Source organism: Talpa europaea, assembly GCF_964194135.1.
Source record: "Talpa europaea genome assembly, chromosome: 13".
NCBI lineage: Eukaryota > Metazoa > Chordata > Mammalia > Eulipotyphla > Talpidae > Talpa > Talpa europaea.
In genome coordinates, this window is record NC_140080.1 from 31,897,635 (window position 1) to 31,925,615 (window position 27,981).

At 39.4% G+C, this 27,981-nt stretch overlaps 1 protein-coding gene across 1 annotated transcript; it reads right to left on the bottom strand.

The window, feature by feature from the left end:
* Positions 1-393: 393 nt before the first annotated feature.
* Positions 394-18,132, bottom strand: CDC23 (cell division cycle 23; the record flags this gene model as incomplete). Its single annotated transcript, XM_084252028.1, has 16 exons — positions 394-564; positions 724-843; positions 918-996; positions 2,278-2,339; positions 2,660-2,735; positions 3,051-3,170; positions 3,285-3,438; positions 5,509-5,590; positions 6,006-6,103; positions 6,191-6,368; positions 8,080-8,212; positions 8,322-8,427; positions 8,918-8,960; positions 16,239-16,376; positions 17,811-17,883; positions 17,972-18,132. The coding sequence occupies 16 exons, from the start codon at positions 18,130-18,132 to the stop codon at positions 394-396; spliced, it is 1,794 nt and encodes a 597-aa protein (XP_084108154.1).
* Between the last annotated feature and the right edge of the window lie 9,849 nt (positions 18,133-27,981).

Sequence of the window (27,981 nt, forward strand, 5' to 3'; positions counted from 1 at the left end):
ATAGGGTGGCAGACTTAACTCCTTTCCTTGCCTCTCTAATGCTCTGGTACTCCCAGCAGCATTAAAACTTTGTTCTTATAGCATTGCCTGTGCTAAAGTGCTGTTAAAGGGATGTTTTAGGGGGAGAAAAACGTCTGGGAAGAAGGCCAAGATCTACAGACACTCTAAGCAAAATAGAGAAGTGCTTCTAACTGGCAAAGAAAAAACAATGTTCCTGCCAGGATTCTTCTGTCAGTCTGCCTCTTAAAGTGAGTCTTATAAACTGTTCCTGAGGAGCTGCTTCCATTTGTACTAACAAAAAAAGCTAAGGTCCTTGGAAGACCAGATGTGGCCATTCTTTACCTGGAGTTAAGGCTTACTATGAGTCTGGCAATGTGCTGGCTTGAAAGCCAACTATGGTGTGACTGAAGACAAGTTGAGTGGAGAAACTCTGCGTGTGGGCGTGTTATTAGCAGACAGTGATGCAGGGAGGAAAAAGGGGGCAGGCATCTCGGTAGAAGGAGTCTCGCCTTGGTTCCGTAGTTGTAGGATTTGCCGGAGCAAAGCCTTACCCTCTTCCCGGGTCTGAAACAAAGTTAGGCAACTGTTTCAAAACATGACCAAGGCTGCTCTCAAAAACAGGGTATAGTGTACTGGTATATAAGTTCCATACCCTGAGAACATGAGAAAGCTCATATATTTGACCCTAAAATTCAAACTCTTTATTAACGAACTGATACTTACATCGTTGAACGCACAACACTTCTGAGCACAAGTTGAAGCTTCATCCCACAGCTTGCACTTAAAATAGTACTGCGCCAGGTAGCGGAATGCAGTGCTCTCCTCCAAGTGTTCCACTATTTCCTAGATAGAGAAAACAAGAATGACTGAGGTGATAAGAAGGTCAGCATCTCAGCTCTAATATTTAAGACACATACCCCACAGGAATAGATATCTTGGATATATTTGATGTAACACTGGGCAGCCTGTTCTGACTCAGTCAACTGTTCATGAAGCCTACAAAAGAAAATGATCTTTAAATACAAATCAGTTCACAAAGCAAGCTACTGATAAAAAGTAGAAGCACATGATTAAGGCAAAAAATGAAACTATATGGACAAATAGAAATTCTGACATATGGCACAGAAGGACACAAAATAGTATTAATGGGGCCTCCCCTGGTGGCAGTGGTTGAGCGCTGGGCTGCGAAGCTGCCCGCAGCCTCTGCAGCGCCAGTTCGACCCCTGGCCGCCGGCGAGTGTCCTACATGGTGCGACAGACTTCTCCTGCCACGCCCGCTGCTCCCCTCAGCAGTGTATTTCGTCATTCTGCCTGTTCTGTTTCCCACTCTGGCTCTGGTGAATTCTCTCGCCCTCCCGTGCTTCTGACTGTACCCAGTGCTTGTATAAATAAATAAATCTTTAAAAAAAAATAGTATTGGGCCTCCCCGCTGGCGCAGCGGTTGAGTGCTGGGTTGTGAAGCTGCCGGCGACCTCTGCGGCGCCGGTTCGATCCCCGGCTGCTCCCTGGCCACCAGAGGAGGGTCCCACATGGTGCGCAGACCTCTCCTGCCGCCCACTGCTCCCCTCAGCAGTGTACTTTGGTCCTCCTGCCTGCTCTGCTCCCGCTCTGGCTCTGGTGAATTCTCTCACCCTCCCGTACTTCTGAATGCACCCAGTGCTTGTATAAACAAAACAAACAAATAAATAAATAAAACATGCCTCTATAAAAAAAAAAAAATTAAAAAAAAAATAGTATTAATGCCCAGATGGATGGTTACTTCATCAAAGTTTAGAATCACTACCACTGGTGGTGGAGAAATAGTAAATTAAGCTCAATAACATACTTTGACAGAAATGTTCTGGTAGTACCGAGTGAGATAATAAAAATATACCAAACATTTTGGATCCATAAAATATGGAAAAGAAACTCAGGAATGAAATGACATTCAAGTACCCTTTTGCCTACATTTTCTGAGTTATTCCTAATTTTCCTGGGCCTTATCAGGAAGTCAGTACTCAAAGTAGTTTTCCTACACAGTTCTGACATTAAAATTTTATTTCATTTCTTTCCTCAATTCATTCTTGATCCCTTGCCTAACTGAAAAGTAGTCCCCTTTTCAAAGAAAAATGGTATTCTCTTAAGTCAAGATGGCTACATTTCCACCAATATTCATTCATACACCCTAGAAAACACCCACATTCACGTGGGATGATGACTACAGGTCTAGAGCATGCAGGGCCCGCCATATCAGAGAAGCCAACAAAATATCAATAGTGTTTCACTCCTTTGACTCACTTTGCCAGTTTCACCAGAGCCATTTTCTCCACATCTCCCACGGCGTAAGCTCTCCAATAACACTGTCAAAAAAATAAACTGGTCACTTTGACTATCACCCCATGTGCCATAACCAATCACATAAAGGCTCACAACCTGCAATCCTCCCAGAAGTTCAAATTTGCAGAATGCAAGGCAATTTTACTTGTTTTGATAGGTTCAGACTACATACTGACATTCCCACTGATGATAGAAGCCCAGCATTGCTTTTTTAGCCCATGCACCTACAAATATTCAGAATTTCCTATGAAGACAAATAAGAATGAAGGAAAATTTAGGGCACAAATTGCCCAACTGTTAACTCAAACAGCAGATATCCACTCAAATCCCCAATTTGAAGTACCTTTTTGGCTTCTACTAATTGATTGAGTTTCTCATAACATTCCCCTAGAGCAACAAGCATTCGAGAATCATTGGGCCTGAGGGAGAAAAGGAATAGGTAGACTTTAAAAATAAAGTCCTCAAGAGAGGAACCATCACTACCACCATTTCAAATCTACCCAAGAGCTGGCCTTGAACTCACTACTTCACATAATTACAGTATTTTGTTTTCACAATTATACTACTAATGAATTAGAACACACTACACGAAAATGACTAAAAAGCATGTGAGAAGTTTTAACTCAGAGTCAAAACTATTTATGATTTTAGCTACCAAAAGCTATGATTTAGCTACCAAAAGAGAGAGTATAGCTCATCCCACAGCAAACACATTGTCAAATGTCCTGACTTACCGAAGCTGGTGGGCCCGCCTATAATAATAAAGGCAATAAAATGGCATCTTAAGGATTTCATACGTTTGCCCAAGGCCATACCAGGCTCTGTAGTCGCGCTTATTGACCTCAATGGCATGTCTAAGAAATGGAAGAGAGACTGGTAAGAGGACAGAATCAAGGTCAGTGATATGCAGGTTCAACAGAAGATCCTAACACTGACTGCTCCACCTCACCCCCAAACTAGAAGCTCACCTATAAGCCTGAATAGCAGCAGATGTGTTCTTCATTTCCATGTACTCATGTCCCATCAGAGTCCAGGCCCCAAGATATCGAGGATTCAATTTCAGGGCTCTCTGGAAATATAAAGCTGCTTTCTCATGCTGAGAACGCAAACTATAATAATTGCCTAAATGAAAAACAAACCGAAAATATGAATGACTCGAAAGGAAAAATAAAAGTCCGCAGCATTGCACAGAGTGGGCATGAAACCATAATCCATTTCCCCCAAGTCATTGCAGAAAAGTCAAACTGTACATAAAAGAATATCTTCATTCCCTTGGGAAATATACTTCATCTAAGACAGAGTCTGGTTTAAAGGGAAAAAATGTTTTTTCTTTATCTTATTTCGTTTGGATACAGAATTCATACACACATTTCGTAATAAAGATAGGACATTTCTAGAGTACATTTTAGATTGGTGATTTTCCAACTATTTACTTAGAGCCTAGATTTCTATGGAAGTATCTAAAGGGATTAAAAAAAGTAGAGGTCTAAGCATCTCTCTCCAACAATGATCAAAGCAGTTCTATTAATGTTGATCTTGAAAAAGCCTAAAAAAATGCAAACTTTTAGCAAAGCAAAAGAGGTTCTTCAAGATTTGACCCTATTTTGTCCATTCTCCCACACCATGCTTCACAACACTGAACTCGAAGCACAATGTTATTTCACACTTCCATTCCCTTCCGAAGTGAATACTCTCCTTTATTAAACGCTCTCATTACTGCCCATCCTTCAAGTATCACCTTTTGAGGTGATACTTCCCTAATCTCAGACTGGATTAGCTATCTTTCCTATGTGCTCTCTTAGCAGCCTATATCTACCACAATCACAACACTCAACCCACTGTATTACAGTTGTTTTCTCATTCTTCTTCCTCAATAGGAAATTAGAGTAGATGCTGAAATACAAAGCACACTGCCTAGCACTCAGAAGATGCTCAAGCCCCCCCCCCCTCCCCCGTTGCCTAGGGGTTAAGTCTCAGCGCAATCACCACTATGGCCTGAGTTAGATCCCTGGACAGGGAGCAAACCCACATATGGCACAGTAAACCTCTCCCATCTTGCCCACTGCCCCCCTTAGCAGTATGTTTCAGTAAACGCATATGTTCTACTCCCTACTCTGTCTCTGGTCAATCCTCTCTCTACCACCCCCCACCTCTAACCTACACCCCAGTTCTTTTATGGAAAAAAAAAAAAGATGCTCAAAAGATCTTTTCTAAAAAAATGGAGTTCCACCCTCACCTTAATGGGCTTTATACTTTATCCATAATGCTCTGGTATTGAAAAGGTAATTTATTCCTACTTTTACCTATGTTCCCACAGGATTTTTTATTTTATTTTATTTTTTAATGCTTATTTCCCATACTAGGCTACAACTTCCTGAAGGGTTGGAGATATTTATTAAGTGACTGATGAACTGAAATTCTATCAGCTTTAAAAAAAAAATAGAATTCTATCAGTTTATAAACAACATCCTGACATAGAAAGATATAAATGATCTCAATGCAGTTTCACCAATGTCCCAAGAAGATCCTTTCACCTTCAGGGAATCTACTAGGCTTTCAATCACAACCAACTAAATTAATTTTATCTAAAAGTAGCCATTCATCAGTCAACTAATTATCAAGTCACACATGTATGGCCAAGGACATAAGGTGCTGGTTCTCAACCAGGGATGATTCTGATGCTTAGAGGTTATGTGGCAGTATCTACAAACATTTTTATCATCTACAAACATAGCTGGGGTGAGGTGGGGGTTGTTACTGGCATACAGTGGGTAAAATCCAGGGATACTGCTGACATCCTATAATACAAAGGACCCCCATAAAAAATTATCTAGCCCAAAATGTCAATAGTGCCAATAATGAGAATCCTGATACAGAGAAACAGATATTCTCACCTCTTTTCACAGAACTGGAAATTCTTACAAAGTTTTTAGTGATATTAAAGTTTAAAACTTACACACCTTTGATCCAAGTAATGGATGGATCCATAGCTTTTCTGCAAGCAAACTCACATGTACACACACATTTTATCACACAGAAAAACATTCTGAAGTCAAGTTCCAAAAAATTTTGGAGGCAGGATTACAATGAGCATTCACATTCTATAGTTAATTTTGCTAACTTTGATACTTACATTGTTGTTATAGTTACATTACTTCCAATAAAGATAAAAAAAAAAGTAGTGACTCTTACCAATTACACAGCATGTTTCTACACGATATTTATCAATTTCACAGAGATTGTGAGCCAGATAACTCAACTCAGATTTCATGCTCTGAAAGGAAAGAGAAAGACAATCTAAGCATAAAAAATTGGAACATTTGAAGTTATTTTTCTTGTAGTTAATGCAAATGGGTGACAATGCAACCCAGGAAATTATTATTAGTTTTTAATTTTATTTATTTTTGCACAGAACTGGGGTGTAGGCCAGAGGTGCAGGGGGTGATAGGATTAACCAGAGACAGAGTGGGGGAGCAGAACAGGCAGATCTACTAATAACACTGCTGAGGGGAGCAGCAGGCGAGCCAGGAGAGGTCTGCTGTACTATGTGGGTTAGCTTCCTGGCAAGGGGATTTGAACTCAGGCTGTCACAGTAATAGCACTAAGATTTAACCCCTAAGCTACCGAATAACCCAGGAAATTAAAGCACAAGAAAGCTTAATCAAGTCCAAGCAAAGGAAGTAGCTCACTCTGACATAAAGAAGGTTGGAGAATGTGTCCATATTTTCAATCCTGTATGGGTCTTGTTTCCTTAGCTCATTAAAAATAGAGAGGGCTTTGTCAATATCTGTAGAAAAAAAAGATAAAGAGTTCAAAAAACAACACAATACACCTCTTAGAATCTAAAGGGATTTCATTGTCCTTATTCACTCACCTCTGATATTGTGATAGGCAACTGCAATTTGGGAAACAATATAGGAGCTCTTAGAAAAGCCGACATCAATAAGATTCTGATACTTTTGCAGGGCCTCCTCTATCAACTGCAACTCTGTATATATATGAGCCAGAAAAAACTCTTTCATCCAGGTGTCTGGCAAAGACAGGAACTTTAGCTGGCAGCGGGAGAGAGAGACACACAATAATACTTTGAGCTCTTTCCCAAATGAACATCATGGAACTATCTTAATCTAAAGGAGTTTATCACCAAAATTTGATTCAAGCACTCTCTCATGAACACAGGGTAATTCAATGAAGTGACTAGGACTGTAAGCATAATAGGGAGGTATGGCCTAGCTGGGGAAGGCATCAATGAACAGATAGGATTTGAGATAAGTCTTAGAGGATGGGTTGGATTTGAACAGAAAAATGGACAAGGCAGAGAAAAAAATACAAGGGCAATGATAAGTGGAAGAAAAACAGTATGACGACTGTGAAAAGATTAACTTGGTTTGAGGGGAGGCTATGTGCTAAGAAGTAATGGAAAATTAAGACTCAACTGGTAGGGTGGGTCCTATGGTACAACAAGAAATTGGATGCAACAGGAAACTACAGTAATGTGGGCAAGATAATGACATGATGATATGGATGTCATAAGAAGTTTGGTTTGGAAATGGGAGTATAACCATGAGAAAGCAAGATAGAAAGTATTTATTATGTATAATTAATCCAAATTTGAGACGATAACTAGGAGGAAGGAATGCATACGAGGAGGTAACCATGGCAATGTCTGGTGACTGATTAGATAAAGGATGATAAAAGAAAGAGAAAAGACAAGTATGACTGAGGTGTATTGAGAAAAAGTAATGGTGAGTCTATCAGGTTAAGAGAAAAAAAGAGGGCCTCCCTGGTGGCGCAAGGGGTTGAGCACCGCACTGTGAGGCAATCCGCAGCCTCTGCAGCACGAGTTCAATCCCCGGCTGGCCAGGGAGCAACCCACATGGCGAGGCAGACCTCTCCTGTCTCGCCCGCTGCTCCTCAGCAGTGTATTTCAGTCAATCTGCCTGTTCTGTTCCCCACTCTGTCTCTGGTGAATCCTCTCACCCCCCACATCTCTGGCCTGTACCCCAGCTCTTGTATGCACAAATAAATAAATCTTTAAAAAAAAAAAAAAAGAGAGAAAAAAAGATTTTAAGATAAGAAATTTGGTTTTGTATATTTTGAGTTCAGAGATAAAAGAAACTTCCACTAAAAGTCTAGTAGGCAATTACAGTGAGGTGAATACAAGTAAATCAAGATAAGATGTCAGACACAGATTTAAGAAATCAACTGATCTTTGGCTCATTAGAGTTAATAAAAAGAGATGTTCTGTCACCTCCATTAATTACTCAAGAACAGCAAAATAGAATCTATAAAAACATACTCTAATACTGACCGACAAAATATGAATGAACCAATAAATATAGCAATTTCAAATACATTATTTCATTAATTAATAAATCTCCAAGTTTTTATAGAGTTCTATGACAGCTCAAATGACATTTTAAAAATATTTTCAATATAATCCTTGATGCCAGAGAGACCTTGTAATTCCATCTTTGGAATTAAAAGAAACAGCATTTAGTCCATAAACAAGTTACAATCCAACATGAATGTGAAAAATAGTAATGTGAAAAGCTATTTTAATACAATAAGATACAAATCCAACAGCTACTGAACAGGAGGGAGAAACTGCTCTTTCAAATGATGACCTCCCCAAAGTGAAATCAATTTGAAAAGGAGCAAAGAGCTCCCATAACTAAAAGTTTTAGCAAAACTCTCTTGCCCTACCCCATTAACATGGAATTACAAGACTTGGAGCAGAGGGTTTTTCACATCTCAATTTACCATTTCTTTATCTGTGATCAAGTTACAGAGCTCCAGCCAAGCTCCCCAATGCAAAGGCAAAACATGAGTAGCTTCTACAAACACATCAATGGCCTCTTTCACCAAGTCCAGTTTGCGAAGTACCACACCATACCTAGGAAAGAAGGAAACAATCACAGGACAAGTTAATGCTTTATAGCATCTTTCTTCTACTCAGGATACTACTTTAGAGAAAGTTCCAAATGACTGAAACAACTACTTACAGATAAAGGCCAAATCCATCAAGTTCCCGAGCCTGGTGTTTCTTACTGAGCTCCACTCTCAATTCTCTAAGAGCCTCATTTTTAACTTGTCCTTTCTCCAGAGGACCTAGGAAAGAAACACTCTGAATTAAAGGAAGGTTTCTTTTCAGAGACCTAGATATTTCCTGTGGCATCAATCACAGTTATACCTGAACTTCCAGCAGACATTCACAAGTAGTCAGTGATATCTTACATAATCTGTTTACTTTACCCCAGAAACCACAACTGATAACTGGTCGGCAGTCTTATTTTGTTAGACCCATACAGGTTTTTGTTTAGTTTGAATTAGTTATCACTGTTAAAAATCTGAATTTTCACTTTGAAGTTGCAGGGCACAGGGTCCAGGCAAGGGAAGAAAGCCCTAAGAACACCAGTCCCACATTCCCACAAGGCAGCCCTCAGCTGAAGCTGGATAACAACTGTCCAACTGTGCACTCCCATTTGCAAAAGTCCTTCTCAGTCCATTTCATATATTTATATTACCTGCTTGGTGCCTGAAGCCATTTAAATTTGCAGCCCCTGCTTCAGTCCAAAAGGTAAGGAAAAAGAAGTCATACCTAGACTATCAACTGTTTCATCATCCTTTTTCTTTTCTCCAGACTGTAAGACAAAATCAGCACATAGGTCTTTACTCAATTTATACTGAAACATATTCTTTTTTTTAAAAAGATTTATTTGTTTATGCATACAAGAACTGGGGTACAGGCCAGAGGTGCTGGGGAAGGGGGGTGAGAGGATTCACCAGAAACAGGTAGGTAATAGAACAGTCAGACTCACTGAAATACATTGCTGAGGGAAGCAGTGGGCGAGAGAGGAGAGATCCGCTGCACCATATGGGTAGTTCCCTGGCTGGCCAAAGATCAAATATGCTGCAGAGGCTGTGGATAGCTTCTCAGTACTGTGCTCAACCCCTTGCGCCACCAGGGAGGCCCCGGAAACATATTCTTTTTTTTTTTTTTTTTTTAAAGATTTATTTATTTATGCATACAAGAGCCAGGGTACAGGCCGGAGGGGTGGAGGAGGGGGGTGAGAGGATTCACCAGAGACAGAGTGGGGAACAGAACAGGCAGACTGACCAAAGTACACGGCTGAGGGGAGCAGCAGGTGAGTCAGGAGAGGTCTGCTGTGCCATGTGGGTTGCTCCCTGGCCGGCCGGGGGATCGAACTCATGCTCGTGCTACAGAGGCTGTGGACAGCTTCAGAGGTTGCGTCTTAACCCTTTGCGCCACCAGGGAGGCCCACTGAAACATATTCTTTTTTTTTTTTTAAAGATTTATTTATTTATTTATACAAGCACTGGGTACAGTCAGAAGCACGGGAGGGTGAGAAAATTCACCAGAGCCAGAGCGGGGAGCAGAGCAGGCAGAAGGACCAAAGTACATTGCTGAGGGGAGCAGCGGGTGGCAGGAGATGTCTGCGCGCCATGTGGGACCCTCCTCCGGTAGCTGGGGAGCAGCCAGGGATCGAACCGGCCTGCAGAGGCTGTGGGCAGCTTCGCAACCCAGAGCTCAACCACTGCGCCACCGGGGAGGCCCTGAAACATATTCTTAAACTAACAGTCTGGTTCTACCTAAAGGCCCCAAGTCCAACCAAAATGGCATCTACTATTGGCCACTAATTTTAAAAAATTATTTAAAGGATGCCACTGGCCAAATTCAGGAAAATTTAAGGACCAAAATAATTAGCACAATAATAAACAATGAAAAAAACAAGAATCCTTGAGTTCATACTGATACTAAGTAAGTGGAGAAGGGGACGGAAAGCTCTCGCTTAGAGTAGAACACCAAATAGTGAGTAGTAAACGTAGAAAGAAACATCATCACCATTTTTCAACAACAAAGTAAGGAGTAATTCAAGTGGGAATTAACATTGGATATTAAATCTAGGGAAGAAATTTTTATAAGCAAGATACCTACTTGGCATTAAATTATTGGTCACTACATATTGCTCATTAGTGCAATAGAAATAACAGCAACTCTATTATGAAGACAATGGAAAATATCTTGACTGGCTCATCAAAATTAACATTAGTAAGGAAGAGCCTATGGATATTGAATAATACTTGGATGCAATGCCCAGGACACTCCATACACTATTCTGGCCAGGTATGTATAACCTGAATAAAATAACACAGAAACATAACACATAACTAAAATGAAAAATGTTCAATCTTAAAAAAACAAAGGGGCTTAGAGAGGGGCGGAGAGAGGAAGAACTAGAGTCAAAATAAGGGGGTGCAACTGCATGGGGAATATAACCAAAATGAAAATGCATACATTGTACAAAGATGAAAAATGATGTAAGAATTATATAAAATATTTTAAAAAAATAGATCATTTATTAATAAATGGGTTGGAATCTAAAAAAAAAATGGGGGTAAAAACTTATACTATACAACATAAACAGTATAATGTAAACTGTGGGCTTTCTTTGATAATGATGCGTGAATGTTGGTTAAATGATTCAGTAAATGTATCACACTGGTGTGGGTTATTGATGGTGGCAGAGGCATGTGTATGTGAGGAGGGAATATATAGGAGCACCTGCACTTTCCATTCAGTTTTGCTGTAAAGTTAAATAGCTCTTAAAAATAAAGTGTTTTTTTTTAAAGATTTATTTATTTATTTATATAAAGAACCGGGGTACAGGCCAGATTCGCGGGAGGGAGAGAGGATTCACCAGAGACAGAACGGGGAACAGAACAGGCAGACTGACGAAATGCACTGCTGAGGGGAGGAGTGGATGAGACAGGAGAGGTCTGCCACGCCATGTGGGACCCTCACCGGTGGGCCAGGATGGAACCGGTGCTGCAGAGGCTGCAGACAGCTCCACAGAGCTGCGATCAACCGTCTACGCCACCAGGGGAGACCCAAAAAAATAAGGTGTTTTTTAAAAAGAAAAAGAGAAGGGAGAATTGCAAACTTGGAAAAAATGAAAATGTCTTAAAAGAAAAGAAAGTCTATGGAAATATTCCGGCTCAGAGATTAAAGAGACATGCCAACTAAATGCACTGTTAATCCTAGAGTATACTGGAGGGAAACGCCATAGATGAAACAATGTCAACTGATAAAATTTTAATTAAAGAATAAAGTATGGTATCAATGTTATATGCACTTAAGTTCACAACTATACTGTGATTATTAAGAAAATACCTTTACTCTAAGGAGATAAACAAAACATTTAGCAGTAACTTATCTGCAATTTATTCACAAATAATTCCGAGGAAAAAATGTGTATGTGTCACTGTGTGTGTGTGTGCGTGTGTGTGAGAGAGAGAGCAATTTAAAGCAAATAAAATATTCATACAGATCAATCTGGACAAAAGGTACAATGGGTGTTCTTTGTACTATTTTTATTCTTGCAACTTTTCTGTCAGTTTGAAATTATTGTCAAATGAGAAGTAAATACTCAGACTTCATTTTTTATCCTCAACTTTAGAAATGTTGCTCTTTCTCCCATAACTTGTCCAAATTAGTGCTTCTGCACAGGTAAAATTTATGTAAGAGAATTTTTTAAAACCCCAATTTCAAAACATCTTGCTTAAGCTCATGATTTTGTTAACTAAGTGACAACTCTTTTTTTTTTTAAAGCAATATTTATTTATTTATTTATTTATTTATTTATTTATTTATTTATTTATTTATACAAGCACTGGGTACAGTTAGACGCGCGGGAGGGTTAGAGAATTCACCAGAGCCAGAGCGAGGAACAGAACAGACAGACTGACGAAGTACACTGCTGAGGGGAGCAGTGGGCGCAGTAGGAGAGGTCTGCGCACCATGTGGGACCCTCACCAGTGGCCTGGGATCGAACAGGCGCTGCAGAGGCCACGGGCAGCCTCGCAGCCCAGCACTCAACCACTGTGCCACCAGGGGAGGCCCTAAGTGACAACTCTTCATAACACAATCACCCATGAAGAGTAATCATCCCATAGAGAAAAACTATTAGAAGGGCTTCAGTTAATCCCATTTCAAACACAACATATAAGATGCAAATGGAAATTCCCACAATCAAATATAATGGTGGGCTTCCTAGTGGCACAGGGTTTAAAGTCTCAGCACTATCAAGCTATTGCCATTGCCGGCATGAGTTCAATCCCCCACCATGGAGCTAACACACATGGCGCCGCAGACCTCTCCTGTCTCACCAGCTGCTCCCCTTAGCAGTGTAATTTAGTACATCTGCCTGTTCTGCTCCTCACTCTGTTCTCTGGTGATCGTCTCACCACCCGTAACTCTGGCCCATACCCCAGTTCTTGTATGCATAAATAAATAAATCTTTAAAAAAAAAAACAAATATAATGGCTATCAGTATATTTTCTAGGACACAGACAACTTGAAAGATATCTATTTAGGCTATTTTAGTCTTAAAACCAAGGGAGGCAACTGGGATGCAGGAGGATAGAAGGACACAGTGGTCCAGAACAGAATGTTAAGAGTCAAACTGGGAATTCAGGTTGGGGGAAGAAGGACTCTGTTACAGGTGCTAGAGTCCAAGCAGGATATGAAGGTATCCTACAGAGGTGGCCCAGCAAGTAGGATAAGGATGATATCCACATGGGGGAGAAATGAGAGTAGAAATGGGAACTGAAGATATACAGGAGGGTTAATCAATTAATACATTATTGATAATCTCAGGAAGTTCCTCACTGATATAATAAGTAGTTCCAAACATGGAAGAGTAAAAACTAGAATGATCCCTGTGATATGAATTGGAGTTGGAAATATTAGCATAAATTTATAGCTTTTAATATATAGGTACAGAGTATAGATTAAAATGTATACACACAAATAATATATATGTATATACATACACAACTATATATACACACACATTTGTATATACATACATATATTGCTAGCTCTGTCCATTAAGTGGACCTGAAGCACAACATCCCAATAACATACCTTGTACCCAGTACCTAAAGAATAAGTGAAAGCTTAAGCCTTTGGAGAATAGCAGATGAATTCAACAAATGCTGTAAGACACTATGTTGTAAATATAAAGATGAATTAAATGTAGTTCAAAATCACAAGAAGCACTATACTTCACAAATACTTCTATGCTAACACCTGGAAATGAGCATATAGTTTAAAAAAAAAGTAGTAAAGTTACATTCGTAAGTACACAGTAAAATAATAAATTACAATTAAATTAGTAAATACAGTATTAAATTATTTTACTCGTATTGTCATTTACATTCTTAACTTTTAACAGCTTGAAACAAAAATAACAAATGTACTATAAATTATAAGAGTTTATAAATTTAAAAATTAACTAAGACTTTCTAACATGCTTCTTTTTTTAAAAAAATATTTATTTTTTTATTTATACAATAGCTGGGGTACAGCCAGAGGAGCGTGAGGGTGAGAGGATTCACCAGAGACAGAGTGGGGAGCAGAACAGGCAGGCAGACTGAGAGCACTACTGAGGGGAGAAGCGGGTGTGACAGGAGAGGTCTGCTGCGCCATATGGGAATCACCCTGGCTGGCCAGGAATTGAACCTGCGCTGCAAAGGCTGCAGACAGCTTCACAGCGCTGCACTCAACACATTGCGCCATCGGGGAGGCCCAAAACATGCTTCCTTATTTCCAATTTTCCCCTGTTTTACTGAGTGACTATATAAATGACGTAAGTGACTATATAAATTCAAGGTATACAGCATAATGGTTTGACTTACATGTATTATAAAATGATCAACAAATGAGTTTAGTTAGAACTTTAACCTAATTCTTGAACAATAATATTAACTAATAAGCATAAAGATCTTTAAATGACCAGGCCTCCCTGGTGGCGCAAGGGGTAAAGTCTCAGCACCATCAAGCTTTCGCCAGCCACTGCAACACGATTTTGATTTCCATCCCCAGCCAGGGAGCTAATCTACATGGTGAAGCAGACTTCTCCTGTCTTGCCTGCTGCTCCCCTCAGCAGTGTATTTCAATGATCTGCCTGTTCTGTTCCCCACTCTGTCTCTGGTGAATCCTCTCACCCCCAGTACCTCTGGCCTGTACCCCAGTTCTTGCATGCATAAATAAATTTTTAAAACATAATCTAAGGTTATGAAAAAAAATAGAATAAAAGAAATACATAAGAATACAGATTACAATATAGTCTGCTCCCTTGATAGCTTCTCCCACTAATCTCTTTCCTCTCTGAGGTAATCATTGATGCCATATATGTTTCCACAACTTTTATAATTTATTTACATATACACAAGTAAGCACCTATGTATATATAAATTTGCATTGCTGTTTCTATATAAGTAGGATCATATTTATCAGTTATCGAGATGGTGGAGCTGTTTCCATCTCAAGATATATAGATATGCCTTTTTTTTTTAATTTTCATACTGTGTTAGACAAGACAGTAAAATATGGTTCAAATCCAAAATATAAATTCTTCCATCCTTGACCCCACTTATCTAGTACCCATCCTTACCACTCACAGCTACACAGTGATCTACTACTTTTAGTATCCTCCCAAAGTCTCCTGATGCACTTAACAAGATACTTGACCCTTTCAAGTGAACTGAGTATTCACCTTCACAGAAAATGACAGACACTGATGGATTTATTGATGAATGGATATTTAAGTGAATATATTTTTGGCTATTACAAAAAAATACTTAAATGAAGAGCCCTATATATAATTCTTGTGCATATATATTCAAGTATGTCTTCTATTTGACACATTTCTTAAAGGGGAATTATTTGGTTACAGTATTTCAAATTGACATAGCCTGTCAAAATTGACTTTCAAAAGAGCTGTATGAATATGTATTCCAAAGATGTGCCCAACACCTTTGTCAATAATAAATCTATCTATAGCTTTAATATTTTCTTCCATACCATCATTTTTTGTTTAATTGCAATATCTTCTCTATTACTTTAAAGTATTTATATATACCAAGTAATCTATTTTAAGTTAACTAAAAGATTAAACTTCTTCTGATGCAGCAATTTTGCTTCTGGGGATACCTTCATTTGGAAGCAAATGAAAATATATTATGTCAAAGAGATATCTGACCTCTAGATTCATAGCCAGGAAATGGAAACAACCTAAGTGTCCATCAATGGAAGAATAAACACTGTAGTATACAGTCAAGTGTCACTCAAAAACTCTCAAGGTGAACATTATAGAAGGTAGTTACACAAACCTAGATGGTATAGCCTATATACACCTAAGTTATATGGTATAGCCTATTGGGAACACTATCATATAAGCAGTTGGTCACTGATATAAACATCACTAAGCAATACTCTATATATACAATGGAATATTATTCAGCCAGAGAAAAGGGGGGAAACCCTGATATTTGCAACAACATGGATGGACCCTGAATGCATTCCACTGAGTAAAACAAGTCAGAGAAAGAAAATACTGTATAATATCACTCATATGTGGCACTGAAAAAAACAAAATTAAACTCAGAAAAAGATACCAGATTTGTGGTTACCAAAGATGGGTGAGGGGTGGGGTCAGAGGAGGTTAATTGGATGAAAGTGGTCAAAAGGTACAAACTTCCAGTTAGAAGATTAATAAACATTGGGTTGTACATATTAATGACTACAGTTGACAATGTTGTTAAGCAAGTAGATCCTAAAAGCTCTCATCACAAGGAAAAAACTTTTTTTTCTTTCTCTTATTTTGTATTTATATGAGATGCTGGTCGCTAAATAAACTTAATGTGGGCATCATTTTACAATATATGGGAATCATTTTACAATATATGTAAGTCAAATCATTATGCTAAACTTACACAATGCTATATGTCAATTTACAGCTCAAGAAAACAAGAGAAAAAAATTAACCCTTTCCCCTTGGTTCAAAATATCACAGCTTCACTAAAGGCAGAATGACATCTTAAAATAGCCTTACCAGATATCTAGAATACATGTACAGGAAATAGGCTTTCTTGCTGTTGCAGCCATGTAGGAAATGTGCTGCCCGATCATATTCTTTAACATCAAAGTAGGCCTTGGCCAGGGTATAAGCATCCATATCTTGGGCATCCTCCTAGAGAAAAGTTTCTGTTAAAGCTTGGGAAAGGACAAAAATGTTCAAATCCAGAAGCATAATCATTAATTTCAAAATTTAAGAAAATAATTATTTCTCTTCTTCTAAACACACATACATGTATAGCCATATAAATTATTATACATATTTATTTTATTAGAAAGTCAGGAAATTTTTTCAAAATAAAAAATAGGGGGAAAAATTAAAATTTAAAAAACTAAACCAACACATTCAGAAATTTGTATTGTTTCTGCAAATATAGTAGGAAGTGGCATGGTTTTGGTTTTAAGAACCTGGGTTCAAACTGTGACTTATTCATTTCCTTGTTTCATATTAGGAGGAAAGTTACTTAGCTTCTCTGACTATTCACTTCTTCATCTGTAACAAGGAGTAATAATACAGATTTGAAGAGAAATGTAAAAAGGTCATGAAAATGTTTGGCATTAATATCTAACACTCCCTCCTCCTGGCTTTCAAATTCCTGCATAAATGCAATATATTGTGTAATTACTTACACTTTTTGTACTTCAGGCAATTTGTGACATAATTGTATTGCTGAACGCACAGAATAGTTATAATTCTCTATGTTGAAAAAATGAATGATGTACATTTAAGTGAAAAGATACAATCCTCCCCTAAATTCTTTGGATACATTGATTTAAACTATAATAATTTCATATTCCCTAAATATCACCAACACAAAACATATTCAGTGTTTCTCCACAAAATCAACAGGTATTAAACACAGCCATTCAACTTAGGATCCTGGTCGCCTTCTTTACAGCCACACACCATTTTCCGTATTTCTTTCCCTACTCCCCTCACTTGCATTATATCTTTTAGAGTATGAAATATTCATTGTTTTTAGGTGTCTGTGCGGTGGGGGGAATCAAAAAAAGGCAACCTCAGGAGAAACAAAGTGGATTATGATGAAAATCATTCAGACTACACAGACAATGTAAACATAGTTAGCACAGACTACACACAGAAAATATATTCATTTCGCATTTAATAATTTCAATAACCCCATAAAGAAAAAACTATTATCTGTATTTCACAGATGAGGAAGCTGGCTCAGGAGGGTAAGTAAATTGCCAAAACTCACTAGTGTGTCTTAGATTTGACCCCAGAACTGTCTGAATCCTAAGCTAGTATCTCACTGTTATAAAAACCTTTCGTTTTTCTCACCGTTATGAATATTGTCCTAAAAGGGTGAAGCCTTAAACAAGGTTTAGTAATTTTCTCCAGTTTAAGAGCCCCAGCAAATCTTTCAAAAGTCAAAATCCACCCAAATAAAATGGCTTAAAACACCCAGCTCTTTAGACGCTTGCAGCCTCTCTACAAACGTTCCTGCCAGACAGAACACTCCCCTCAAGTGACAGGGCACTCCGCAACTCTCCGGTGACTGGGGAGCACACGCAGGGAAGTCCTTACCTCTGTAATAGGCGGTGGCGGCTGCAGCTCGGAGAGAGGCAACGCAGGCAGGGAAAAGGCCAACTCCGCGGACCTGGAATAAGACACAAACCGAATCAAAAAACACAAGCCCCCCAAGGCCAAGGAGCCAAGACCGGTCCTTTCAGACGCCAACATCTCACCATTTGCTACTGTGCAGTAGGCCCCGCTCCCGGGTAAGGCCCGCGATAAGCAGTAGCTGCTTTTTAATTTCCCGCAAGTTTGAGAAACCACTGCTGGCTGCTAGGACCTGCCCCACAGCAGCCGTCACGGCCACAGGAGCTACAGAGCTGCTCGCAGCCATTTTCCTGTCTCCGCCACTCCAGCCAATCAGCAGCGATAATACTAGCCGTCCGCGGCACCTAAAAATCCTGCCTATGATTGGTTAACTCTTGCTCCAGAAAAACCAATCAGAGATCTTATTTCCAGCAAGCGCCTCTAAATGTCGGGAAAGAAACAGATAATTATATCCCCGATTGGCCGAGAGCAGCTGGGGCGGCAAAGTTAGAACCCGAGAAGGGTTGGGGGGAAAGCCTGACTCTCTCCGGCTGCAAAAAGAAGTGTGTGAGGGGGAAAGGTGAACCCGGAGGTTGTGGGTGGGAGTTGGGGTATAAAAGGGCTCAGACGGGAGAGTGCTGTGGACTTTAGGGGTGATATGGCTGGATGAGAACTAGAATGTAATTGGTTAGCAGATTCTGTGCTACTGCCTGATAAAGCTGGATTTTTCCTTAATTTTGGAAGATGTATAGCCCCAGGTCTTTTTATCCTCTCATCTCAGGGAGGGGAAAAGGTAGCTAACATGTGCTGAAGGCTTACCCTATTGTTGTAGAGCAACCCTTCCCCCTAACACTATGACAAGTTCTGCACTTTTGCAAGTATAATTTGATTTACCCCTTAAAACAGCTCTATGATAATTCACATCACCCCAATTTTACAGATAAGAAAACAAGCTCGGAGAAATTATATCCAAGGAGGAAGACCAGATTATAATCCAGCTCTTACTCCAAAACTCAGCTGTCTTAAACATTACATATTTGTAACCCAAAAGCCTTTTTTTACAGAGTAATGTGTGATTTTACCGACTCCCTTGGGAATTCTCTGACTCATTTTGTCTTTGAGTGTTATATAATAGTGATTTTAGGTAAAGCATGCTTAGATTAGTATATATTAAAGATTGCATTATAAAGTCATTTATCACAGCATAATATAAATATATAGCATATGAGGACAAACTTCTACTTTCCATGTTTCCAAGTGATATGCACTTTATTTTGAATTTATCATTGAAGAATAAAAGCATGATATGTATCTGCTCTCTACACTGATTATAAATTGGGTAAATTCTGACAAAAAATGAAATGTAACTTACGGTACTCTAGATAGTCAAATAATATTTTTATGACCTGTTGTTTAGAGTTTTTGCATTTTATCCTTTAATATATCAAACTGTACTTGTATATAATTTTATCATTTTCATGTTTTGTCTTTAAATAACTAGAAAATAGAGATAATTTAAAAATGCTTTTGGCAAGTACTTCTCTACAAACGACACATTCTAGTTGTAGCCATTTATCCCAATGAATGGAGAGCTAAATTGATATCATTGTCATACAGATTTTCTTACAATTAAAAAAAAGATCGTTCTTACAGTATCATTAATTTGCATTATTTTTAAAAATGTAATGTTACACAATATTCCTCCAACATTCCCTCCCCATACACATCCTGCTGTTATATGAACTTTCTAATTTTCTATTTTATAACACATATATATTACAAAAATAATGTGTGATTGATGCAGAAGACTTGAAGAATACAGCAATCATAAAGAAAAATAAATATAGCACTACACACCTATGAGATTGGCCAAAATCCAGAACACTGACAACACCAAATGCAGAACAACAGGAACTCTCATTCACTGCTGTGGGAATGCAAAATGGTAGCAAACACTTTGGAAAACAGCTTGGCAATTTCTATAAAATTAAACATCCTTTTACCAAACAATGAAGCAATTGCATCCCTTGGTATTTACCTAAAGTAACTGAAAACTTATATCTACACAAAAATATACATACACATGTTTATACCAGCTTTATTCATAATTGCCTAAACTTGGAAGCAACCAAGATATCCTTCAATAGATAAAAGGATAAATTGTTACATCAAGATAATGGAATATTATTCAGCACTAAAAATAAATGAGACATCAAACCATAAAAAAGCATGGTGGGGGCCTCCCTGGTGGCTCAAGGGGCTAAGCATTGCACTATGAAGCAATCCACAGCCTCTGCAGCACAAGTTCGATCCCCGGCCGGCCAGGGAGCAACCCACATGGCGCAGCAGACCTCTCCTGTCTCGCCACTGCTCCCCTCAGCAGTGTATTTCCGTCAGTCTGCCTGTTCTGCTCCACACTCTGTCTCTGGTGGGTCCTCTCCCCACCCCGCATCTCTGGCCTGTGCCCCAGCTCTTGTATGCATAAATAAATAAATCTTAAAAAAAAATAAAGCATGGTGGAAACTTCATTGTATTTTACTAAGGGAAAGAACACTCTGAAAAGATGTCATGCTGTATGATGCCAACCATATGATATTCCAAAAATGGAAACTTTGGAGAATCAAAAAGATCAATGATTGCCAAGGCCTAGAGGAAAGGGAGGATGAGTGAGCAGAGCATAAAGCCTTTTTAGGACAATGAAACAATGTTATATGATACTCCAGTGGGATATATGACATTATTTATCCAAACCAATAGACTTTACAACACCAAGAATGAATCCTAATGTAAATTACAGACTTTGAGTGCTAACGATGTGTCAGTATAGGTTCATCAGTTGTAACAAAAGTACCACTCTGGTGCCATATATTGATAATGGGGAGACTGTGCAAATGTGGGGGAGGGAGTAAGTGGGAAAACTTTCTCACTTTTGCTGTAAACCTAAAACTGAACTGAAAATAAAGTCTCTTAAATAAACAAGTAGAACATTAGCATATAATTCCCACCTTACAGGACATCATTGGTTTCTGTATTTTTTTCATTCACTATGTACATAACTTTATACTATTTTATTGCCCACATCTGTCACTTGGTAATTCACTATGAACATTTTCCTGTATTAATAAATTACAGGAAATAATAATCCTTTTATATTGAGATCCTTAAAGATCACATGGCAACTCATACAGATGTACCATAAATACACATAACCAGTCTCCTGTGTGGACTTGTATCATAGCCATAATTTTTAAAGCTATATAATATTCAATTGAATACAAATAGTAGGTTTTAATTGTCTTGTCACATTGGTTTTTAGGTTTTAGGTTTTAATTGTCTTGTCACATTGGTATAATTTGTTTTCTTATTACTTTAAATTATGAAATATTGAGCATATTTCTGTGTAGAATTTTTCTTTAATATTTAATATTATTTTCTCAGAATAGGTTGCTTGAAATAAAGGTGGTTTTTTTTTCATTCTGAAGTATCAATTTTATTCAAAGATTTGGAGGGGAAATATGTTTTATAAACATAAAATCTTGGATTAGAATCCATGATGGGAAGAAAATGTATTCTGTCAGAGAAAGAGGAAGAAAAGGAGAGAGGGAGGGAAAGATTTTAACATTTATTTAAACTAATTACTGGATACATTATGTATCATTTCTTCTGATCCTCACACCAGCCCTGTGGGGCAAATTACTGACCTCAGTATCATCACCTCATTTTAGAGGTGTTCAGTGATTTGAATAAAGCAACACTGCTGGTATATAAAGGAACCATACTTCTTGTCTATTCTCATTATGTCATAAAATTCTTCTATCAGAAAAGAAATGATTTTTAAATAATCGTAAAAATACAAACATTTCCTATATGCCAAGGTCTGTTCTATTGTTTTACATAGATTAGCTCATTTAACCCCAACATAAACATTATCTCATTAAATCTCATAAGCCAATATGACAGGTATAGTTGTTCTTACAAGGATACTGATTCATCAGAATTCAGTGTCTTGTCTAGTTTCACAGTGCCAACAGAGAAAAAAAGAAGGAATTCTGTAAAAGGAGCAGAATAGAAGAAATAATTCACAAAAGAAGGAATGGAAAGGAGAAAAAGCAAAGGGAAAGGAGAAAAGGAGGATGGAACTAGACCTGACTGCTGGTGTAACTATCAGTGGGGCCTCTAAAGAACTGGCAATTTTTCATTTCTTAATCTGAGTGGGTGATTATGAATGTTTCTTTTTTTATTTTATTTTACATATTTTTTACTTCATTTTTGCACAATGTATGCTTTTTCATCTTGGTTATAGTCCCCATACAATTCCCACCCCCCTTATTTTGACCATAATCCCTCCTACCCTCCCTCCTATAGTGTGTCTATGGCTTATAGTTGCTTGTTGATTTTGATTTTTACTTTATTATAATTAGTCTTTTTCCTAGCCCCTTATTTAGGTTTTCTAAATTCCTGCTATGAGTGAGACCATCCAGTATTTTTCTTTTTCTTTCTGGCTTATTTTGCTGAGCATGATCCCTTCTAGCTCCATCCATGTTGCTGCAAATTGCATGAGTATCTTTTTTTGATTGCTGAGTAGTATTCCATTGTGTATATACACCACATCTTCTTGATCCAGTCATCTATATTTGGGCATTTGGGTTGTTTCCATAGCTTAGGTATTGTAAATAGTGCTGCTATAAACATAGGGGTGCAGGTGCCCTTTTGAATTAATGATTCTGTGTCCTTTGGGTAAATACCTAGGAGTGGAATTGCTGGGTCATATGGAAGCTCCATCTTTAGCAGGCTGAAGAATCTCCACACAGCTTTCCATAGTGGTTGGACCAGTTTGCACTCCCACCAGCAGTGCAGGAGAGTTCCTTTTTCTCCACATCCTCGCCAACACTTGTTGTTGCTAGTTTTTTTAATATGTGCCAATGAATGTTTCTTTTAAGATTATTCTTCACACTTATATGTTGTATTCTAGATATAACAGTTCTATATACCAAATATGATATAAATGTATGTTTCACAATTTGAAAAAATAAATCAAAGGAAAACATTTCAAACTGCTAAATACAACTCTAGACTATAACCCCAACCTTGTCACACTGGACAGAATTGGTAACAACTTTGTCTAGTCATGTGCTGTCCCTCCTAACATTTTCCAGCTGCCCTTAAGGTGTGAAGTCCACTGAAGGTCTACCCACCAGAGTCCTTTCCTGGGAAAAATTCCATTGTCTTCCCTGCTGTGATACCAGATATGGCCAGTAGATGGAGCCATTTCCTCCCTCCCCAGTCTTCAAACTGCATAAGCAGAAAAACTGTTGCTCAAAAGCTGTGTGATCTAGGGGTGAGAAGACTGAAAGGCCATTACCAGACAACAGAGGACAAAGAAGGGCAACAACTGACTACAACTAGGAAGAATTTATTACATCTAAACCCAGTGAGAACAATCAGTTCCCAGTAAGGTCTTAGTATTAATGATCTTTGGAAGCAGTTCATTCTGTTGGTACTAGAGAGGGCTACCCTGTGCATTTTAAGATGCTTAGCTCCCTTAGCTCCCCTACCCACTAGCATGCCCTTTCCCCAAGCTGCAGTAATGAAAGATGTCTCAGATATTGACAAATATCCCTTGGGGTAAAGAGGGGTGCAGAGACACCCTTAGTTGAGAACCACTGGTTCATAGTCACTAATAATTTTAGAGACTTGGCTTATATAGAATGGATTGCTGGTGACCTTTACAGGATGAACTCTGAGGACCAGTTGCCCTGAAAGTCATTTAACAGTTTCCAGTGCTTTGGAGTTGGGGAAAGGAAACAAGAAGCCCTTACTTAATGTGCAGGAAAAGCTAAGAGGGCCACAAAGGAAAGGAGAAAACAAATGCTGAGTTGAAACCCTCATAGCTAAGATTGAATTATGAGGGGGTTATTTGTTATTTATATTTTTAAATTTTTTTTAAATTTATACAATAGCTGGCGTACAGGCCAGATGCATGGGAGAGTGAGAGGATTCACCAGAGACAGAGCGGGGAGCAGAACAGGCAGACGGACCAAAAGCACTGCTGATGGAGAAGTCTGCCACGCCATGTGGAAACCTCTGTGGCCGGCTGGGAATTGAACCCATACTGCAGAGGCTGCAGACAGCTTCACAGCACTGTGCTCAACCTGCTGCTCTCATGGGGTGGCCCATGAGGGGTTTACTTTGAACAAAGAAACTCAAAGAGATTAAACAACTTGTGTAAGTTCAAACAGCCAGGAAGTGACAGAATTGGAACTCAAACTCAGGACCATCTCCAAAGTCTTTTGTCACAACTTTGGAACTCGTGGAATCTTATCTTTCATTTCTTTATTCATTCACTCATCCATTCATCTGTTCATTTAATAGCAACTTACTTAGCTCCCACTATTTGCTAAATTCTGGGAATAGAGTGATGAACAAGACAGTCGATCCCTTCACTCATGGACCTTGTTATTTGAAGGAAGTTTGTTAAGTGAAGGAAATTCTCAGGAGCTCTCCCTTTGCTAGTCTGTAGGCAAAGATGGCCACAAATGCTTCTATTCCCAGATTATGTGCCCATTTGCAATATTATTTTATATTAAGAGGTGAGTCTACTTCCTTGCCTTTGAATTTGTGCTATGACTTTCTTTTAACCAATAAAATGCAGTGGAAGTGACATTGCTATGTGATTTCTGAGCCTCAGCCTCAAGGGGCCTTGAACTTCTACTCCCACTCTTTTGCTACCCTGAAGCCACCAGGTAAGGAAACCCAAGGTTAGCCTCCTACTGTCCCAGACATTCAGCTGCCCCAGTTGTTCCTACCATTCTGCCTGAAACTCCTGACATATAACAGAAGCTGTCTGGGACCAGTCAGCACCTACTCCACCTAACAACTGATCTCACCCTTGGCAAGACCTCACTCAGCCAAAACTGCAGAATCATGAGCAAATATGTGGTGGTTTGTTACCCAGTGATGCAAGGTCCTAACCTGCTCTGGGGTTAGAGTGAATGAGGAGAGGCTAACCCTAAAGACCTTAAGTTTAAGATGAGATCTGAAAAATAAGAGGGAATCAAATTGGTAGAGTGTGGGGGAAGAGTACTCAGGCAGCAAAAACAACAGTTGGAGAAACTTTCATTAAAAGGAATCATGTATGTCTCAGGATCTAAGCAGGGAATGGCAGTACAAGATGAACTGAAGAGAGCACCAAGCACAGCATTGGAATGACTGGGAAGTGGAGTGCTTTACTTCCTCCCTATCACTCCCTCTATCCCTACCAACTTTTTATATTCTGGATATACCCATGGGCTTTGTCAACCTTGTAAACTTCATCCACCATGTATGTGAAAAAACCAGAAAGTTGAAAATACAGATAGGCTTTAACATGTCTTCCAGACGTTTAGGTAGGTTGAATCACAGTCCTCTGGGGATGAACAATATGAAGATGACAAGATAGTCTAAGCACAAGGAAAAGATGTATTTTTAATAGCTGTGATGACCATCTAAGCTATTATGGTCCCATCTTCCCTGATCTAAGCTCATACTTAAATGGAAATTTACTTGAAAAGCCCTTTCTTTGCATAATGGAAAGGCCAGCTTGTCCAATTCCATCTCCCTGAGGTAATATCCTCAGGATATAATGGGAGGCCTCGTTATCAGTTCTGCTCGTTGGGGGCTTGCAGTCTAGGTACTCCCTCTTATTAGTGTCCTTCATCCCTATTACTCAGTAAGGTCCCCCTAAGGATACCTCACCTCCAAGGTCACTGCTGAGAACTGATGGAAAGAGAATTGATCAGACTGACATCACTGTGCTACTCAGCCTTTTCATCTCAGGAGGCTGATACAAAGGGAGCACCCTCTGCAAATGTAATAAGCTGAGCCTGATCATGACAGGCTTCCCATAAGGTGACCAAGACAACCACAGGAGTCACAGATATTCATTGGTTCCAGCTGGCTGAGGAAGGAGGGCAGGCTGGGTGTGGCTCTGTCCTTGTCCAACCTGGCAACTCTTGCTTTCTGTCCTTCAGGTAGAAGGTCCCAGTGCTAGGTCCTAACAAGAGGAGGGTGTTTATATTTATTTATTTATTCATTCATTCATTCATTCATTCATTCATTTTAAAGATTTATTTATTTATGCATACAAAAGCTGGGGTGTAGGCCAGAGGTGCAGGGGGTGAGCGGATTTACCAGAGACAGAGTGGGGAGCAGAACAGGCAGATTGACAGAAATACATTGCTGAGGGGAGCAGTGGGTATGACGGGAAATGTCTGCTGCACCATGTGGGACAGCTCCCCGGCTGGGGATCGAATTAGTGTTTCAGTGGCTGCTGATAACTTCATAGCGCTGAGATTTAACCACTTCTGCCACCTGGGAATCCCTACATTTTATTTATTTATTTATTTATTTATTTTTTTAATCCCTACATTTTAAAAGCATATGTGAGTTGGGCCTCCCAGGTGGCCAAGGGGTTAAGACTATCACTGCTATGGCATGAGTTCCATCCCTGGCCAGATAGCTGACCCACATGGCGCAGCAGACTTCTCCTGCTTCCCTCAGCAGTGTATTTCAGTGGATCTGCCTGTTCTGCTCCCCACTCTGTCTCTGGTGAATCCTCTTATCCCCATCCCCCTCCTTGCATGTCTGGCCTGCACCCCAGTTCTTGTATGTATAACTAAATAAATCTTTAAAAAAAACCGGGGGAGACTGTTTTTATTAATTTGCTGCCTGATTTACCTCTGATAACCTTTTCTCTACATTTTAGTCTGCAAATTTTTTTTCTGACTTAATTTGCAGGTCCAATTTCTTTGTTTTCCTTGGGCAATCCAATGGGAGAGAACAGCAAAACACAAGGCTTCCAGTCTACTGGGTAAGACCTAATGGTGCAGAGACAGATCAGCAATGGTCCTCATTGGACAGGTGGACCTACTGTCCTCACTGCTGGTGCTGGGGTTCATATTCTTAACTCCAGGGCTGTTCTCTCAACTTTGGATTCTGCTGCTGCATCTGCTAAGCAAACTGCTGACCTACCTGGATGAGAGTGGCCAGGTCATTCTGGGAGAGGATGATGCTGGGAGACTACCGGGGGTTGTGGCTGCCCTAGGTCATCTTGGACATGAGCTGTTGAACTTGAGGATTGTTTATAAATTTATAAGAACTTGGATTCTTCGGAGGGGTGGCAAAGTCAGAGGTACCAATACCTCCCATTGGACTGGTTGCCTGTCTCAGTTTCAGTTCTGTTATCTTGAGTTTAGACTTGTACATCTCCTTGTAGCGATCCAGCAATAAGGCAATCTTGTAGTAGGCCACAGGCCTGTGTGCTTGTTCAGACTGGAATGTGCCAGTTCCATTCTGCCCTAAACCTTGCTGTAAGAACAGGTCTATACAGGCTTGTTCACAGGCACACATACCCTTGCATCCTTCCCCAGTTTGCTGTAGGCAGAGGCTCTGTTACAGAAGTAGATGGCACTGGCTTAGTTGCCCTCAATAGCTTTTCTGTAGATGTGAGTGACAGCTTCAAAGATTTGTATTTGCACCTATCATTTCTTTTGGTCCTAAGGCATTTTGCCTTGGCTGAGTCCTCCAAAGGCAAGGTTTATTCAGGGCTCCTCAGGTCCTTTAGCATTTTCTGGGCCATTGGAAGCTACTCCAAATATTTCTGGAAGTCTCCTACCATCACCCCTGGAAGTCTCCTACCATCACCCCAAAAGTAGTCAACTAAACTGGATGGCAACTTCCAGATTCTTCTGGGTGTCAACAGAAATCCCCCATACAGCAGCTGGTTGGACAGGAAGCAGATAATGGCATATGCCACATGTTCCTTGTTAGCCATGTAGAGAAGGGAGGACACCATGCCTGGGGGGTTTCATGCCTGGGACCTCTCTGGCAGTGGAACCTAAGCTTCTTTTTTTTTAATTTGAACCCTTTTGCTTTATCAACCTGTCTCACAAGAACTTCCTATGGTTTTCTTATTCTTCTTGTTGTTGAGGTACAAGATACATATGATTAAATGTGAAATATATACTTATATTCAATGTACAGGTCAATGATTTTTTTTTACTGATGTGCACACTCATAGAATCACCACCCAGATGAAGATATAGAACATCTCTGACAGGTGCTTACTCCTAACCCAGTTTTGTTACTAATAATACCATTTTTTTTAATACTGAGGTCC